At 40.8% G+C, this 18,444-nt stretch overlaps 1 protein-coding gene across 8 annotated transcripts in view; it reads right to left on the reverse strand.

Annotated features, from left to right (window-relative positions):
* The window catches only part of PARN (poly(A)-specific ribonuclease), a 305,400-nt gene that overhangs the window by 238,386 nt on the left and 48,570 nt on the right, over nucleotides 1–18,444 (reverse strand). For all 8 annotated transcript variants that reach the window (XR_010411849.1, XR_010411850.1, XM_045875009.3 and 5 more), the window contains exons 19-21: nucleotides 13,378–13,433; nucleotides 12,098–12,184; nucleotides 8,714–8,788 (exon numbers count right to left, since the gene is read on the reverse strand). Coding sequence is in view for 6 of the 8 variants with exons in the window: in XM_045875009.3 (XP_045730965.2) it covers nucleotides 8,714–8,788; nucleotides 12,098–12,184; nucleotides 13,378–13,433 (218 nt within the window). In the remaining 2 variants the exon portion in view is untranslated. The remainder of the gene's footprint in view (nucleotides 1–8,713; nucleotides 8,789–12,097; nucleotides 12,185–13,377; nucleotides 13,434–18,444) is intronic.

Raw genomic sequence — 18,444 nt, forward strand, 5'->3', positions numbered from 1 at the left:
GAATTATTAGACAAAGACTTTAAACAGGCTATTCTAATTATGTTCACTGAGGTGAAGAAATATAAATAAATAAATAAATAAATAAAAGCTTTTTTTTTCTTTTTTCAAAGGTCTCCTACATATAGGTAACTGGAGTCCCCAGGAGGAGAGGCAAGAGAATATAGGACAGGAAAAAAATATTTGAATAATGTCTAAAAGCTTCCTAAATCTAGTGAAAGATATAAATTTACAGATTCAAGGGGTGCCTGGCTGGCACAGTAGTAGAACATGAGACTCTTGATCTCGGGGTTGTGAGTTTAAGCCCCATGTTGGGTGTAAAGATTACTTAAAAAAAATAATACAATCTTTTTTAAAATTTTAAAAATTAAGTTTACAGATTCAAGAAGCTCTGTCAACCCCAACATGATAATTACAAAGAAAGCCATGCCTAAGTACATCATAGTCGAGCTGCTGAAAAACAGTGATCCAACGACAAAGAGAAAATCTTGAATACCTATATTTCTATATGGCAACAATGAGGCAGGGGCGCCTAGGTGGCTTAGTCGTTTAAGCATCTGCCTTTGGCTCAGGTGATGATCCCAGGGTCCTGGGATCGAGCCCCACGTCGGGCTCTCTGCTTGGCAGGAAGCCTGCTTCTCCCTCTCCCATTCCCCCTGCTTGTGTTCCCTCTCTCGCTGTGTCTGTCAAATAAATAAATAAAATCTTTAAAAAAAAAAAAAAAAGAAATACTAATGGAAGTTCTGAAGGCTGAAGTGAGATGATACTCAAAAGAAACTTGGATCTTCAGGAATGAATGAAGACACCTAAAATGGTAAATATCAGGGTAAAGAGAAAATAATTTAGCCTTTTAATTTCCTAAAATACTTATGACTGTTTAAAACAAAATTATAACACCACTTAGTAGGGTTTATAATGTATGCACATTTATATATATGGCAACTACAGCATGAAAACCAATGGGGATTGGAATAAATGGCTCTATATGCATATAAGGTTTCCTCATTACATGTGAAGTGGTATAATATGAACTCTAAGTAGACTGTGAAAAGGTATGGATGGATGTTAAAATTTCTAAAGCAACCACTAAAAAATAATGCAAAGAGATAGCATTAAAAAGACCAGAGAGGGACGCCTGGGTGGCTCAGTCGGTTAAGCGGCTGCCTTCAGCTCAGGTCATGATCCCAGGGTCCTGGGATCGAGCCCCGCATTGGGCTCCCTGCTCGGCGGGGAGCCTGCTTCTCCCTCTCCCTCTGCCTGCCTCTCTGCCTACTTGTTCTATCTCTCTAATAATTTTAAAGATTTTATTTATTTATTTGAGACAGAGAATGAGAGAGACAGAAAGCACATGAGAGGGGGGAGGGTCAGAGGGAGAAGCAGGCTCCCTGCCGAGCAGGGAGCCGGATGCGGGACTGGATCCAGAGACTCCAGGATCATGACCTGAGCCGAAGGCAGTTGCTTAACCAACTGAGCCACCCAGGCGCCCTCTAATAATAAAATCTTAAAAAAAATAAAATAAAATAAAAATAAAAAGGCAAGAGAGAAATTAAAATGGAATTCTTTAAAAATTTCAAACAATGCAAAAGAGGACAGGAGAGAGAGAAACAAAGGAACAGAAACAGAGGGAACAAAGAACAAGTTTTAAAATGACAAAAGCATGGAAATAATTACACATATATACACAGATAAGTTGAAAGAAAAGGACAGGCAAATATAAAAAACACAAAAACAAAAGGGGCGCCTGGCTATCTAACTTAATGATAATGGAATTACAACATGTGATTTGTGGGATGCACCTACAGCAGTGCTTAGAGAATAATCTGTGGCTGTAAATGTTTGTATTAGAAACAAAAGGTCAAAATCAATGAGTAGGAAAGAGTCTTGGCTAAATCCAGAACACTAGCTTGGCAGGGAGGGCTGGCGCACCCACAGAGGAGACGAGAAGGTACAGCTAAAAGTAAGAAATGGGGAAGACTTGCAAACTGCTTGAATGCTGAATGTCTTCCCCAACCCAGCTGGCAAAGGGTGGAAGCCTCACTGGTTTTCAAGGTGTTTAAGCACACACTGGACCAATCACTGGCTGACCACGAAGCTATACTGACCCAGGGGCAATCTCCAGAAGGCCAGGCGTAAAATATTTTAGAATTTTTTTTTTTTTTTTAAGTAGGCTCCATGCCCAGCATGGAGCACAAGGCAGGACTTGAACTCACAACTGTGGGATCAAGACCTGAGCCGAGATCAAGAGTAGGACACTTAACTGACTGAACCACCCAGAAACCCTTAGAAAAGTTTTTAAAAATCAATCACATATGGTTCTACCTCAAGAAGTGGGAAGAAGGAGGGCAAAGTAAACCCAAAGCAAGTAAAAGGAAGGAAAGGGGGTGCCTGGCTGGCTCAGTCGGAGGAGTGTGTACCTCTTCATTTTGGGGTCATGAGTTTGAGCCCCACGTTGGGTACAGAGATTAAATAAACTTTAAAAAAGGGGGGGTGCCTGGGTGGCACAGTCAGCTAAACAGCCAACTCTTGGTTTCGGCTCAGGTCAGGATCTCAGGGTTGTGAGATCGAGCCTCGCATCGGGCTCCACGCTCAGTGCACAGTCTGCTTGAGATTCTCTCTCCCTCTCCCTCTGCTCCTCCTTCTTGTGCTCATGCACATTCTCTCACTTTCTCTCTCTCTGAAATAAACCTTTAAAACAAAAAGGAAAGGGAAAAAGGGGAGAAAAAAAGCAGAAACCCAGTAAATAGACAAAAACAAACAATACAGAAAATGAACTAAACCAAAAGTTGGTTCTTTGCCAAGACCATCAAAATCAGTAATCCCCAGGGGCACCTGGGTGGCTCAATTGGTTAAGCATCTGCCTTCGGCTCAGATCATGATCTTGGGGTCCTGGGATCAAGCCCCGAAGCGGGCTCCCTGCTCAGCGGGAAGTCTGCTTCTCCCTCTCCTTCTGCCCCTCCCCCACTTGTACGTGCTTGCTCTCTCTCTCTCTCTCTCAAATAAATAAAAATCTTAGAAAAAAGTCAGTAACCCCCAGCTAGTGTGATCAAGGAAAAATGAGAACACCAATCACCAATATCACATGTGAAGCAAGCGGTTATCACTACAAATTCTGCAGACGTTAGAAGGAAAACAAAAAACACAGATAAAGTTTAAAGTTATAAGCACCTTTTAGCAAAACAGCTGAACGATCGCCTCGAGTCATATTCACAACTCTAATATTCATCTGTTCAGCACAAATAAAAGCTATGCGTCTAAAAGTACAATTTAATATAAACACAACCATACCCTCGACTGAAGTGAAGCAAGTCTCTCCCTCCATCCCCACACATCGTCCTGAACAAGCTCCTACGGCGGCATTATCAGGAACTTCTACAACTACCTGAATTTGTGCTGCTTTTACAAAATAATTGTCAGGTTTCTACCTCTTCTAAAGTGCCTTTATCAATTTTTGCTTTTTAAAACTTTCTGGTAGTGTGCTGCATTTCCAGCTTTCAAAATAAATGAAAAGGTTATTTTTCTCAAGCTATTCATATGAAAATTTCTAATGCATTTAGGACACTCAAAAACACTCAATGTCTAAATATTGAGAATATGACTAGAAGGTTCTCTGACTTTTAAAATATTTCTGGGGCTCCTCCCCCATTTAATAAAACTACTTAGGAATATAAAAATCTTAGGGGCGCCTGGGTGGCTCAGTTGTTAAGTGTCTGCCTTCGCCTCGGGTCATGATCCCAGGGTCCTGGGATAGAGGCCCACGTCGGACTCTCTGCTCAGCGGGGAGCCTGCTTCTCCCTCTGCCTGCTGCTCCCCCTGCTTGTGTTCCCTCTCTCGCTGTGTCTCACTCTGTCAAATAAATAAATAAAATCTTAAAAAAAAAAAAAGGAATATAGAAATTTTAAAAATGAATGAGCTATGCAGATGTGACCCTTAAAGGTGATTTCTTGGGCATCTGGATGGCTCAGTCATTTAAGTGTCTGCCTTCCGCTCCGGTCACGATTCCAGGGTCCTAGGATCGAGTCCTGCATAGGGCTCCCTGTTCAGCGGGGAGTCTGTTTCTCCCTCTCCCTCTTCTCCTCCCCCCCTGCTCATTCTCTCTCTCTCTAATAAATAAATAAAATCTTAAAAAAAAAAAAAGTGATTTCTTACTCTGCTACTTTGAGGAAAGTTCTCCAACAGTGAGACTAGGTGATGTTCTCTATGGTCATGTACTATCCTACCTGAAGAACCACAAGGGAACAATCCTGAACGTATGGCTGGTATGGGCTATCACCACCTGAACACCCCAAAGCCACAGGAACCCTCGCCTCACCTCTTGCAAACAAACAAAAAATCAGCAATCAAACCAAACGGCACTAGGTAGAAGGTTTGTTTTTTTTTAATTAAGTTTTTTATTTCAATTCAATTTAATTAACATAAACTGTATTATTAGTTTCAGAGAAGGGTTTTAATAGTGTAACAAGGTTCCCTAGAAAAAGAGAACTTTCGGGGCGCCTGGGTGGCTCAGTCGGTTAAGCGACTGCCTTCCGCTCAGGTCATGATCCTGGAGTCCCGGGATCGAGTCCCGCATCGGGCTCCCTGCTGGGCAGGGACTCTGCTTCGCCCTCTGACCCTATCCCCTCTCATGTGTTCTTTCTCTCTCATTCTCTCTCTCTCTCTCAAATAAATAAAATCTTTAAAAAAAAAAAAAAAGCACTTTAAAAAAAGAGAACTTTCATATTCAAAATATGGAAAATAGCTTTTTAAAAAATCTTGATTAGAAAAAAAAATAGGGGGGCGCCTGGGTGGCTCAGTCGTTGGGCGTCTGCCTTCGGCTCAGGTCATGATCCCAGGGTCCGGGGATCGAGCCCCGCATCGGGCTCCCTGCTCCGCGGGAGGCCTGCTTCTCCCTCTCCCATTCCCCCTGCTTGTATTCCCTCTTCGCTGTGTCTCTCTCTGTCAAATAAATAAATAAAATCTTTAAAAAAAAAAAAAATAGGGGCGCCTGGGTGGCTCAGTCGGTTGAGCGACTGCCTTTGGCTCAGGTCATGATCCTGGAGTCCCGGGATCGAGTCCCGCATCGGGCTCCCTGCTCGGCAGGGAGTCTGCTTCTCCCTCTGGCCCTCCCCCCTCTCATGTGCTCTCTCTCATTCTCTCTCTCTCAAATAAATAAATAAATAAATAATATTTAAAATATTTAAAAAGAAAAAATCTTGATTAGACTTAGTACTATCAAAAGAAAAAGGTGTCAGGTAAGAAGAAACTTCTTAAATGTAAATTAAAAATTAGTCTGTAACAGTGCCAAAGAAGCCATTATAAGCTGCTATATAAATAGGCATTTAATGATTTTCCAATGTTACATTATTGATCTAACAGGCCTTCTGTTTCCGCTGAAATGAATAAGTAATTTGTTTAAGATAACATTAATAAAATATAAATAAATAAAAACATTAATAAAAATATAAAAAACAGATTTTACACTGTCTTTCAATGAAACACCTGCATAATTTTAGAAATCACAGCAAAAGACCAGAGACATCAGATACATTTATCCCATTTAAGAAGGCATTTCTAAGTCCTAATACCTTGAGTATCACTTACTCAGCTCAATAAACATTTAACATCCTCGCTAATGTCAGACGCTACTCAGAGCACTGAGACACAATGGTGAACAAGAGGTCTAGTCCCTGCTCTCGGAGAGTTTACAGTCTACCAGGGAAGACAGTCCAACAGGGTGTGTCAGTAAAGGATGCCAGGCCGGCACAGAAAATGGGACCCAATCCCCTGCACAGGGAATGGGGGAAAACAACCAGAGAAATGGATGTTTAAGCTGAGATGAGGAGGGAAGTGGGACAAAGCCAAGCTCTAGAGGAAGAGGATGGCAGAATCAAAGGTGGCTTGTGGCAAAGAGAAGTAGGCTCACAGGAACAGCACGCGCAAATGGCCAGGTATTTATGTGAAGAGTTGTCTTTCGGGGGTGCCTCGGTGGCTCAGTTGGTTAAGCAGCTGCCTTCGGCTCAGGTCATGATCCCGGGGTCCTGGGATCGAGCCCCAAGTCAGGCTTCCTGCTGAGCAGGAAGCCTGCTTCTCCCTCTCCCTCTGCCCCTCCACCCCCACCTTACCCCCACCCCACTGGTACATGCTTTCTCTCTCAAAAAAAAAAGCATTGTCTTTTGTATAAGAGAGAATAGTGGAAACTTAGACTTTCCCAGTAAAGCGTAGAGAAAACAGTCATCTACTTCATCTAGGAGGAAAAAGGTAAAAAGTGCACGATTCCATCTTGGCCTCTTCCCTGTGTTACCCACTCACACAAACACTGAGTTACTCCAGCCACGGTGCGCTCCAGGTACTAGAGAAGGAGTCAGTGGGGAAGGCGATGGACTCAATGTTGCCTTCGGGGAAGCAACACACGTGGGCAAAAAATCACATGGCAGGTGCTTCTGTGGCAACATGATTCTGCAATGCAGCTCCCAGATGTCGGGTATCACAGACTGAAATACTGAGCTGGAAAGCTACCGTGTGAGGCATCTTTCAGTCATAAGTGAGAGAGCAAATCACTGGACAGCAGATGTGGTTTAGCAGCAATGTGAAAAGAAGCGCTGACACCCATATGCTTGTATTTGCAAGCAGACACCACCAGCTATCGTCTTAGAGATTTCCAAGCACTTTTACACACTCTCATTTGTACTGTTCACAGCAAGGGAGACAAAGCAGGTATTTTTTTTTTTTTTTAAGATTTTATTTATTTATTTGACAGAGAGAGACACAGTGAGAAAGGGAACACAAGCAGGGGGAATGGGAGAGGGAGAAGCAGGCTCCCCGCCGAGCAGGGAGCCTGACGCAGGGCTTGACCCCAGGACCCCAGGATCATAACCCGAGCCCAAGGCAGACGCTTAACGACTGAGCCACCCAGGTGCCCCCAAAGCAGGTATTTTAATAACTCCCTAGCATTTGTCAAGCCCTGCTCGTGGAGAGCCGAGCTCCCTGCTGGGCACTAAATGTCCGTGATCTCATTTCACAAAGTAACCATCACCGCCTCCACCTCTCAAAGGAGAAGCCTGTGGCTTAGAGAGTTTACGTAACCTGCCCAAAGACACATGGCTGACAGGTGGTGGGGGCAAGGTTAGTCCGCGGGGCAGTCTGGCTTTGAAGCCTGTGCATCTCCTTCCATCCCACTGCAGAGTTTCAATGTCACCCAAGTGTGACCAGCAGGAAGGCCAAACAGTGACGCTGAGCAGAAGGGGTGCAACCAGACCTCCAGCCGGGAGTTCTAGGTCCGTGTCCTTGTGGCCACAGGACCTCTCGCTTTGCTCTCAGTCTCAGAGTCCCTTCTCCCTCCCTGAAGTTATCTTTAGCTCTCCAATAATCAGTCCCTTTGGGTGCCATCTCAATGGTCTTTCCAGGGATTGTGGGGGAGTGGATCAGAGAAATATGCAAATACCGAAACATTGAACAAGCGACCGCATTCACGCCCAGCATCCAACACCAATTCTTGGTGTCACGTGCTCCCAAAGTACATCTCACACTGCAATCCACTATTAAATAACTATCGCAAAAGTTCAAAGCTAGGCCAAGCTTTATATATATATATATATACATATATATACACACACACATAATCCCATGTAATCCTAACAATAACCCCAGTAAGTCCATACTATCATCCTCAGTTTACAGAGATAAGCAGCAGCTTCTCAAGGTTTAATAACCTGCCCAAGGTCACACAACGATAGCTTGTGCAGCAGCATGATTCCAGAGCCTAAGCTTCTCACTACAACGTAGCCTGTATTCCTGCAACGGTCACAGCATTAAGAAGAAACACCAAAATACTCTGATCTGAATGTGTATATTTGTGCAAGTTTTCCCTATAATAATTGCCCATGTAGTTACATTCTCAGAAATACAGTTTTAGTATGTGGCACCTTGTTAAATTACAGGGTGCCTGGGTGGCTCAGTCAGTTAAGCATCTGCCTTTGGCTCAGGTCATGATTTCAGAATCCTTGGATGGAGCACAGTGTTGGGCTCCCTTCCCAGTGGGGAGTCTGCTTCTCCCTCTCCTTGTGCCCCTCACCCTCATTCATGCTGCCTCGCTCTCTCTCAAATAAATGAATAAAATCTTAAAAAAAAATTAATTAGGCATATCACTTTATAATGTTATCCCTCTTACATTATCAAGCACCAGAGAAACTTGAAATCTATTTGAATAAGTAGCTGAACAACACGTATTTTAGTCAATAGCTTTTCATCCGAAGGAAATAGAACGTTTTGAGATGGTTAATAACAAAATTATTTAGGGCCCAGTAAGAGATGTGGTGCTCCATCTTTCTACCATACTACTTTAAAAGCAAATAAAGTATCTTTTGGTTTAATGAAATGAATAGAGCACACAAACTTATAAATAAGTGGAAAAAGGATGGAGACAAGCAAACGGCAGTGTTCCCCATTCCTCTCAATTTGCTACTTCTAATTCTCCAAGCAAATCTGCAACTCGTTTTAGAAAAAGTGCCATGGGAAGGGAACAGAAAGGAGGTAAGTAAAGCAATGTACTACATAGTATACCTAATGAATTAATAAACTGGTCTTTTTTTCTCACCTACACATGATACTCACTAATTATCTACTTTATTTTAGAGACACAAACCAGGCAACAATGCTTGTGAATCAGCTGAGTGAACCCACAGTATAAGGAGGACGAGCTCCCACTTTATTAACATACAAAACAAATGTCCAAAGCACTTACCAATCTGCACTTGTTCGGGCTGGCTGAGAGAAACAAATGCTGATGTGTCATCAATCCAGGATATCTGAATGTTACCTGCAATGTTGAAGTAAAAGTAAAGGGAACATTTAGCCAATTAGATCACTACCAGACTTCATTTGCATATCTGATATATTTCAGAATATGCGTTAATTTCAACAGCGATGAGGTACTGGTTTAAAACGTGATCAAAATCTAGGCACCACAGAGAGCTAAAACTTGAATCTACCACAGAAGTTATTTCAGTGAACACTTCAAGAAAAGAGATAAGCCAGGAGGGGAAAAAAAGAAGCTTTAAAAATGTGCTTTAAAAACAAAAGAAAGATCCTTCTGGATTAAATCCTGGGGCACTTCATCTTTCAGCCCAATCTCATGCCAGAGCTGGCAATTTCTTTCCTATCAAGATCACAACAGGGGCACCTGGGTGGTGCAGTTCGTTAAGCGTCGACTCTTGGTTTCAGCTCAGGTCCTGATCTCATGGGTCGTGAGACTGAGCCCCATGCCAACCCCACATTGGGCTCTGCACTCAGTGGAAGTCTGCTTGGACATTCTCTCCCTCTGCCCCTTCCCCTGTTCGCACTCTCTCTTCTCTCTCTCAAATAAATACATAAATCTTTAAAAAAAAAAAAAAAAGAAAAAGATCACAAAAAAAATCAGAGACCACATAAATTCAAAAACACATCTTTCTAAATTTTTAGAGACACAAACTTTGAAAATTACGAATGGGAAACATAAAATAAATCAATGTAGCAAAAAGTACAAAAAATTCAACATCGGTGTCAAAGCCAGGTGAGGAAAACAGTAGAAGAGGAACAAAGGAAAAGAAGGCGTCAGAGAGAGAAAACCAAGAGAGACTAATAGAGAAAAGCCACTAAGAGGGGCAGAAAGCAGTCTAGTGAAACGGAACGATTTTCACATGAAGAGACAAATCTTAAAAAAAGGCTAACTAGGGGCGCCTCAGTCGTTAAGCGTCTGCCTTCGGCTCAGGTCATGATCCCAGGGTCCTGGGATCCAGCCCCGCATCGGGCTCCCTGCTCGGCGGGAAGCCTGCTTCTCCCTCTCCCACTCCCCCTGCTTGTGTTCCCTCTCTCGCTGTGTCTCTCTCTGTCAAATAAATAAATAAAATCTTAAAAAAAAAAAAAAAAAGAAAGGCTAACTAGCTGCAGACACAACAGAACACTGGAGAGCACTAGGGGCAAGGAAGGAGACGGGTGGCGGGGCAGAAAACCAAAGGGAAAGAAGAGGCCTAATTATTTGGCTACTGCTCTTCTTGAAAAAACATGAGAAGACTAGAATTAGAAGTGGGTCAACATCACTGGAATTTAGTAATAAAAAAATGTTTTAATTCTTATCAAAATTTTCAAAGGCTATGAATGCTTGCAAACTGCTCTCACTGTCATGGGACAATACCTCACTCCCTGCTGCACAGCAAGGTGCCATAATGACTTTCTCGATTACAAAAGTCACTCCTCCACCTTGTGTATTTTAGATAAATAATAATAGTGAACATGGGCACCTGGGTGGCTCAGTTGGTTAAGCGACTGCCTTCGGCTCAGGTCATGATCCTGGAGTCCCGGGATCGAGTCCCGCATCGGGCTCCCTGCTCGGCGGGGAGTCTGCTTCTCCCTCTGACCCTCCTCCCTCTCATGCTGTCTCTCATTCTCTCTCTCTCAAATAAATAAAATAAAATCTTAAAAAATAATAATAATAATAGTGAACATGCCCTAAGTAGTTACTAGGTGCCACATACTATTCTAAATGCCTTCCATGAATCAGCGCATTTAATCCTCATGAAATGCTTATGTAGTAAGGGGTATCACCATCATCACTGTCATCGTCTCTGATGAGGACACAAAGATAGAGAGAGGCTACTTGTCCGATATCACACAATTGATTCTTTTTAATTAAAATGAAAACAAAATTCTACTCAGAGCATTCTACTTAATTTAGCCAATTAAAGGGTGACTACATAGGGGTAAGAACTTAATAATACAAGATGAGAAAAAACAGCAACAACATCAAAAGCTCTCAAAAGAAATGAGCTGTGAAATTCAACTGCATTTCTAGATCTGTATTTAAATTAAAAAATAGGACTAGAATTTCAGAAGCTGTTGAGACCGTCTGCAAAGACTAGGATAACTTTCCTGAAACATACCTGCTTTCACTTACTTTTCTAAAAATTAAGTCTGTAAAGTGTTTTGCTTATAAAAGCTAATAAATAGATGCTTATTTTAGAAAACACAGAAAAGCTGGGGCACCTACCTGGGTGGCTCCGTTGGTTAAGTTCTTGATTTCGGCTCAGGTCATGATCTCAGGGTCATGAGATCGAGCCCCTTGTCAGGCTCTGTACTGGACATAGAGTCTCCCTAATATTCTCTCCCTCTCCCTCTGCCCCTCCCCTCTTCTTTCTCTCTCTCCCTGTCTCTCTCTCTCTCTCTCCCTCCCTAAAAAATAAAAATACAAATACAAAATACAAAAAAGCATAACAAGGAAGAAAAAAAAACCTATCTAAAACAATCATTGATAATAGCACGAGGCCTCCTTTCAGTCTGATTTCTATACAAAGTATTAAAAAAATATTAGTTATATAGGAACTCTACTTTGTATCTGCTTTTTACACTAAATGGTAAAACATAAACACTTTACCATCTTTTCATAAACTCTTCAAATATTTTTTAAATGGCTACATACTACCCTGTTTTGGCGGTATATAAACATTTACTAAACAGTCTAATTACTGGCCCTTTAGGTCTGTGCTGTCTTTACTTTATCCAAGAATTTCCAAAGAGAACAACTTGAATATTTGTTAAAAAAAACAGGCACTGCTAAGACTTACAGTCAGAAAGGTCTTTATAAACCCTAATCAGAAGACGGTTCATTTCAACCTATCACCTGACCTGATAAAAAGGAATTAGAAGAACTGCCCTACCGCACACATAACTCATCTCTTGGCCCTCTCAAACATCTGCGTTCGTCTGCTTGGACTATTCAATGTCAAGCAGTGACCGCCTGCCCTTATGAAACAGACCTTCTCTCTGAATTTAATCTTAAAAATGATTTATTCTCAGACTAGGTTTATTTTCCATGGTCAGCAGTAAAGGCAGTCATAGCAACAGTATTCTGCTTTCCGTGGATTAATAATAGCACTCTATTGTGGGGTGCTATTAAAAGTGCCTCAGATCATGTTAGTACAAAGATACCAATAAACCAAACCCTGAAAAATTCCATGAGTGAGACTAAACCCTTGCATAGTAATATTCTTTCATATCCAAGCTGAAGCTGTCATTCATTATACCTAAAGCCACCTGGACAGACCAAAAACATAGCAAAATTCTAAAACTACATATGGACTTATGATTTACTTACCAAAGGCACTAAAAAGCTGGTAAAGGTCGCTGGTTTTCCACTCTTTGGGGAAAGTCACATGGAGAACATGATCGCGTTTTGGTTGCACTATGGGACAAATTTTTGATAAGAGGTTGACAGCTGAAAAGTGAATGATACACCAGTGGTTCTTTAATGAAACTAATCCCCAGCTAACTTGAGGAATTGCTGGGAATGACTCATGATTACCAAACAACTCCTAAACGTATTTTTAGGAATGGCAGGACTCTGCCATCTTAGCCTCAACTTGGGCTCTGATATTTCCTAGAACCCACAACGGTTTGAACCCTGACAATTCTATGCAGACTATCTTTGCTCATGAAGTTTCAAGGGAATTAAAAAAAAAAAAAAGATTGCTTTGTTCAAGACATTTCACTAAGTGTTTTTCTCCTATTAATCTAGTTGTCCGCGTATTTAGCGCACCATCCAAATCCAATGGACTGAGGTTAAGGGGAGGCAGTCCTGAGTCAGTCTCGTGTTCTAATCTCAGACCCGCCGCTTAACTGTGCACCTCTGAGCAAGAGACCAAACCACTCTAGCTACTCGTGGCTATAAATTGGGAATGATGGTATTTAGCTTGCAGAACTGTTGCGAGAATAGTGCATCAAAATAGAAATCTAATCTGGAATGCAACACATGTACTCCACATATCACTGCAATGACTATTATCATCAGGTACAGTTCACCCTTTTCTACACCCCTGTGGCATGGATTTTAAGGCAAATAAACCAAGGCTAGAAAGAGAGCAATGGAAAAGAAGAGTGGGACAGCGAGGAGGAGAAAGTAGAGAATAATCCAAAACAGCAGCAACCACCTCCCAAATAGACAGGCCTTCCAAGGTTTTCAAAGAAAAAGACGGGGGGAAGAAAAAAAAAACTCTACCCAACTCAAGTATATACATACTCAAATGACTGGAAAACAGAGAACTTATGGTTACTGACATAGCTAGCCATCTCAAAATTTACCGTGTATTTACAGGAAATTATGAATTTAGAGCTCTGAGTGAAAACGAAATAATGAAGAGAAGATATATACTCTTTTAAAATTCAACTCATGCATAAACTGGAAAATATAAATACAGAGATGAGTTAATCAAGACCCAAGGGCACCATTAACTTAAGCATACTATTCATATCAACCACAAAATCACTGCCTGTTTTTAAGTGAATGAAGCTCTTTCTTCAGTAATACTTTCCCTGTTATCCCTTCCAGACCACACACTTCAATGTGCAGATGCAATGAGAAAATAAAAATTCACTTACAGTCTGGTCCTTCCAAGTTTAGATAGGGAATATCCATGACTCTCATAAGAAATAACCTACAAAAAGAAAAGAAAAACAGGTAATGGGCTAACTTCTATGAAAAACTCAATATAGGCATCTATTAAATTCTTTACTAGATGCTTCTTATTTATATTACTCCATTTCTGAAATCATTTTAAAAAGCTCTTACGATTTGCCTCAAAGATTTTTTTCTCGAGGACTAAATATTTATCATAAATAGAAAAAAATCAATTTTTGGTATCCCCCAAACCTACAAAAGTTCCTGGCACTCAACAGCTACTCAATAAATTATTAGCTAAATGAATGAAACTAGTACAGAGTCAAAACAAAGTCCTCTGCAGGTCTGCTCATTGGTCAAGGGAGACTGAGAGAAAACAAACGTTAAGAATGCTAACCATCTCACAGATGTCTGAACTTTTCCTGCAAATTATAAAGGGAACCCCTATGATTGGTGTTTTGTGAGCTGAGAATCACAGCACAGATTTTTTTTTTTTTTTTTTTTTTTTACTGAAATGGAAAGTCACTGGATAAATACCAATCTTATTGGGTGAATTACACAGTCTGAAATACGATACCATCTCTGAAGGGCATGCTATTACTGTCGTTTCAAACATATTAAAAGCACAAAGCAAAACAACACTTGGTAAAGAAAGCTATTCACTGATACAAAACATATAGTGGTCATTTTATGTATACCTTCCAAAGGAAAGGATACAAAGGCTCTTAAAAAGGAGTACTTGTAAATTACAACTCTCTGTAATGCCATTCAATTTTTTTTTTTAATTTGCAAGATTATGGACAAAATATCAGGCATTCTGTTGTGTGCAAGATGATTTTAATAAGTTTTACTTAGATGACATTACATTGTGCGTTTCTGGTAGATTCTGCATTATACAGAAAATTAAAACGGCAATCCAAGAGCCCAACAAGCAATTAGTTTGGCTTCACTGACCCACAATTAAGGCACATTATTACCAGGCATTCAAAAGCTAAGCAGGGCATGATCTAGTTTACAAATGGAACCATCAGTGTAAAGAACACTGTTCGGTTAATGCCAAAAAAAACGAAGTCATGGTACTCTGAGGTTTAAGAACTTGTTGCCTGGCCTACAATTTAATCAACCAAATCCTATGGCTAAGAAACCAATTTTATTTTTAGTTCACTAACTTAGGCTCAAGCATAATGTTCTGGTTCTGGGATCCGTTCTACCCAATTCAATCGATAGTACTGGTAATGCTGGAAGACACTCAGACATACAGAGCACCCAGCACAAAGGAGTTTCTCAGCGATGGCAGCTAGGACTACTGCCAACCAGAACCTATGAGGTTATTCCTGGGTGAAAAGGCTCAGTATTTTTACGCTTCATAAAATTTCCAATTTTCCATTTAGTAAATTTAGAGATAGTCCCCAAATTCTAAAAACCAAATAAAATTAAATTAATTAAATAAAATTATTAAATTAAATTAAATTAAAATAAATAAAAACCAAATAAATTTAAAAAACACCCTTAATTTAAAAGTTAATGGAACATATCAAGCACCATAAAAATAATTTAAAGTTTTTACCCTAATTTCAACAGAGGAATAAAAGCTGAGTCGACAATTTGTTCTCTGATATTTCATCTGAATTTCACCCCTGACTAAAATAAGTAAAAATCTGTTCTTAGCTAAAAGACTCAATAGATTTTTTTTTTTTTTTACAGTTAATTCCACACTATCTTGTTTGCTTGTTCATTGCTATACTGTCAAATACCTCCAAAATCAAAATCGACCTTAAGGTTCAATAAGATGGGGGGGGAGGGCCAGTAAATTATAGTTCATCATTTCAAAAGAGTATTAAACAATCCAAGTAACTATAAAAACTTCAAAACATTTTAGGATTTTTTTTCTACTTCTGTAAAAATGACATTGGAATCTTTTTTTTTTAAGTTTTTATTTAAATTCCAGTTAGTTAGGGGCGCCTGGGTGGCTCAGTCGGTTAAGTGGCTGCCTTCGGCTCAGGTCACAATCCCAGCGTCCTGGGATCGAGCCCCGTATCGGGCTCCTTGCTCAGCGGAGAGCCTGCTTCTCCCTCTCCCTCTGCCTGCTGCTCCCCCTGCTTGTGCTCTCTATCTCTCTCTCTGTGTCAAATAAATAAAATCTTTAAAAAAATAAAATAAATTCTAGTTAGTTAACAGTGTTATATCAGTTTCAGGTGTACAATATAGTGTTTCAGGGCTTCCATGCATCACCCAGTGCTCATCACAAGTGCACCCCTTAATCCCCATCACGTATTTCACCCATCCGCCCCCTATGCCCACCCCCACTCTGGTGACCATCAGTTTGTTGTCTAGAGTTAAGAGTATGTTTCTTAGCTTGCCTCTCTCTTTTTCTTCCCTAAAGCTCATTTGTTTGTTTCTTAAACTCCACGTTTGGGTGAAATCATATGGTATTTGTCTTTCTCTAACTGACTTCACTTAGCATAATACTCTCTAGTTCCATCGTGGGAATGCAAACTGGTGCAGCCACTCTGAAAAACAGTATGGAGGTTCCTCAAAAAGTTAAAAATAGAACTTCCCTATGACCCAGCAATTGTGCTTCTAGGTATTTACCCAAAAAATACAGAAATACTAATTTGAAGGGATACATGCACCCCGATGTTTACAGCAGCATTATCTACAATAGCCAAACTATGGAGAGAGCCCAAATGTCTATCAGCGAGTGGATAAAGAAGATGTGGTGTATATACATAATGGAATATTACTCAGTCATAAAAAAGAATGAAATCTTGCCAGGGGCACCTGGGTGGCTCAGTCATTAAGCGTCTGCCTTCGGCTCAGGTCATGATCCCAGGGTCCTGGGATCGAGTCCCGCATCGGGCTTCCTGCTCCGCGGGAAGCCTCCTTCTCCCTCTCCCACTCCCCCTGCTTGTGTTCCCTCTCTCGCTGTCTCTCTCTGTCAAATACATAAATAAAATCTTTAAAAAAAAAAAAAAGAAATCTTGCCATTTGCAACTGGATGGAGCTAGAGTGTATTACGCTAAGTGAAACCAGTCAGAGAAAGACAAAAACCGTAAGATTTAACTTATATGTGGAATTTAAGAAACAAAACAAGGGAGCAAAGGAAAATAAGAGGCACAAACCAAGAAACAGACACTTAACTATAGAGAACAAACTGATGGTCATCAGAGGCTCCAGAGGGGAGGTGGGAAGGATGGGGGAACAGGTGATGGGGGTTAAAGAGCGCACTTGTGATGAGCACCGGGTGAGACATAAAAGAGGTGTATCACTATACTATACACCTGAAACTAATATTACACTATATGTTAACTGGAATAAATAAAAACTTTCTTAAAGGTCCCAAATTTTATACTATGATTACAGCTTTGTAAAATATTTATCATTAAACTAAGAAATAAAAATACCCCTCCACCCCCACTAAAAAAAAAAAAAAAGCCAGACAAAGATTTTGGGAACCTGAGTTTCGTTTTTTAAAATTCCTTTTACTATTATTTTTTAAACTCAAAAAAGAAAATAGGGGCACCTGGGTGGCTCAATTGGTTGAGCGTCCAACTCTTGGTTGCGGCTCAGGTCATGATGTCAGGGATGTGAGATCGAGCCCCGAGTCAGGCTCTGCACTCAGCACAGAGTCTGCTTGAGATTCTCTCTCTGCTTCTAGCCCTCTCCCTGCTCATGCTTGCTCTCTCTTTCTCTCTCAAATAAATAAACAAAATCTTTAAAAAAAAAAAAAAGAAAAGAAAAGAAAGGCCACCAGAACTGAGAGGCCAAGGGGAAATAGAGACTCTTTTAGAGTCACATGACTAAAAATGCCAGTTAAATCTATCTCATGTATCCTGTGCACTATCTTACCTGTTGCAGGGAGAGGAATATAAGGTAAAATCACATGTCTGAGTCTGCAATTGCTTGATTTCTTTTTTTAAATATTGTTTTATTCCTAAAATCATGGGACCTCACGAACAAACTGAGAAAGCCTATCATCCTATAAACAGCAACAAGAATTACACTTTTAAAAGGAGACCTCCCCAACTGATCTCACCATGTAAGTGTCTCAAAACTTTTTTTGAAGGGTATCTTTTGTCACCCAACAGACAATTTGTTCTCTGATATTTCATCTGAATTTCACCCCTGACTAAAATAAGTAAAAATCTGTCCTTAGCTAAAAGACTCAATAGATTTTTTTTTTAGTTAGTTAATTCCACAATATCTTGTTTGCTTACTCAACACTTTCACTAAATAGAAACCCCTTTCAAATAAATTATTAATAGCACTTCTCACTCTTCTCCAATGCCTCCATGTCTGGGCTTTAGAGAGAAATGAACAGCCCCAAGCCCTGGAGGAACACGCAAACCAACTGTGTATGTGCCTTGGCAGCCTGTACCTCTGGAGAAAGCCCTGCAATTGGGAAACCGACCCTAAAACTGGAGCTGAGCGTCACTGGAACTGAACCAAAGTCAACTCCCCAGTGGCCTCCCACCCCCGTATGCCAGGCTGTCTGCAAGCCGCAGCTCTGGTCACATCTCTGCCCTTCTGAAGTAAAATTACAGCATTTCGTTATGTGTATGCCTCCTACAAACTGGCTATCAAAAGGCTGACACCTCCCGGAGATGATCTGATGAAAGACTTCACATATGGATCGTCTGAGCAACAGTGTTCATTCTCACACAGGAAGGAATGCACTGGGCAAGCAGCAATGCTGATAAACACACGCAAGGGTGCTCCTTCCCTGAGAATTGTACTGACGCATGCTCTTACAGAGGCCTTCCTCTGCAGATATCAAAGACACTCGAACCAACACTTGCACAAAACAGTACTTCTATTTTAGTAAAGATTCAAGATGGCTGTAATTCAGTGAAGACATGACAGGGTGGGAGTCTTGCCACATTCCCACAAGCCTCCTTGAAGAAGTATTATTTCAGCGCTTATTGGCTAAAAGGGTTGACACTAACTCTTCAAAGATTAAGATTAAAACTTTTATTTGATACAATCGCCAATTTTACACCAGGATTCTCTCCTAAGAAACCGTAAATTCAAGTTCACACCCTAGATGC

The sequence above is a fragment of the Mirounga angustirostris genome, unplaced genomic scaffold (assembly GCF_029215605.1).
Source record: "Mirounga angustirostris isolate CCGP_5_RB_7025 unplaced genomic scaffold, mMirAng1.0.hap1 SCAF_5, whole genome shotgun sequence".
Taxonomy (NCBI): domain Eukaryota; kingdom Metazoa; phylum Chordata; class Mammalia; order Carnivora; family Phocidae; genus Mirounga; species Mirounga angustirostris.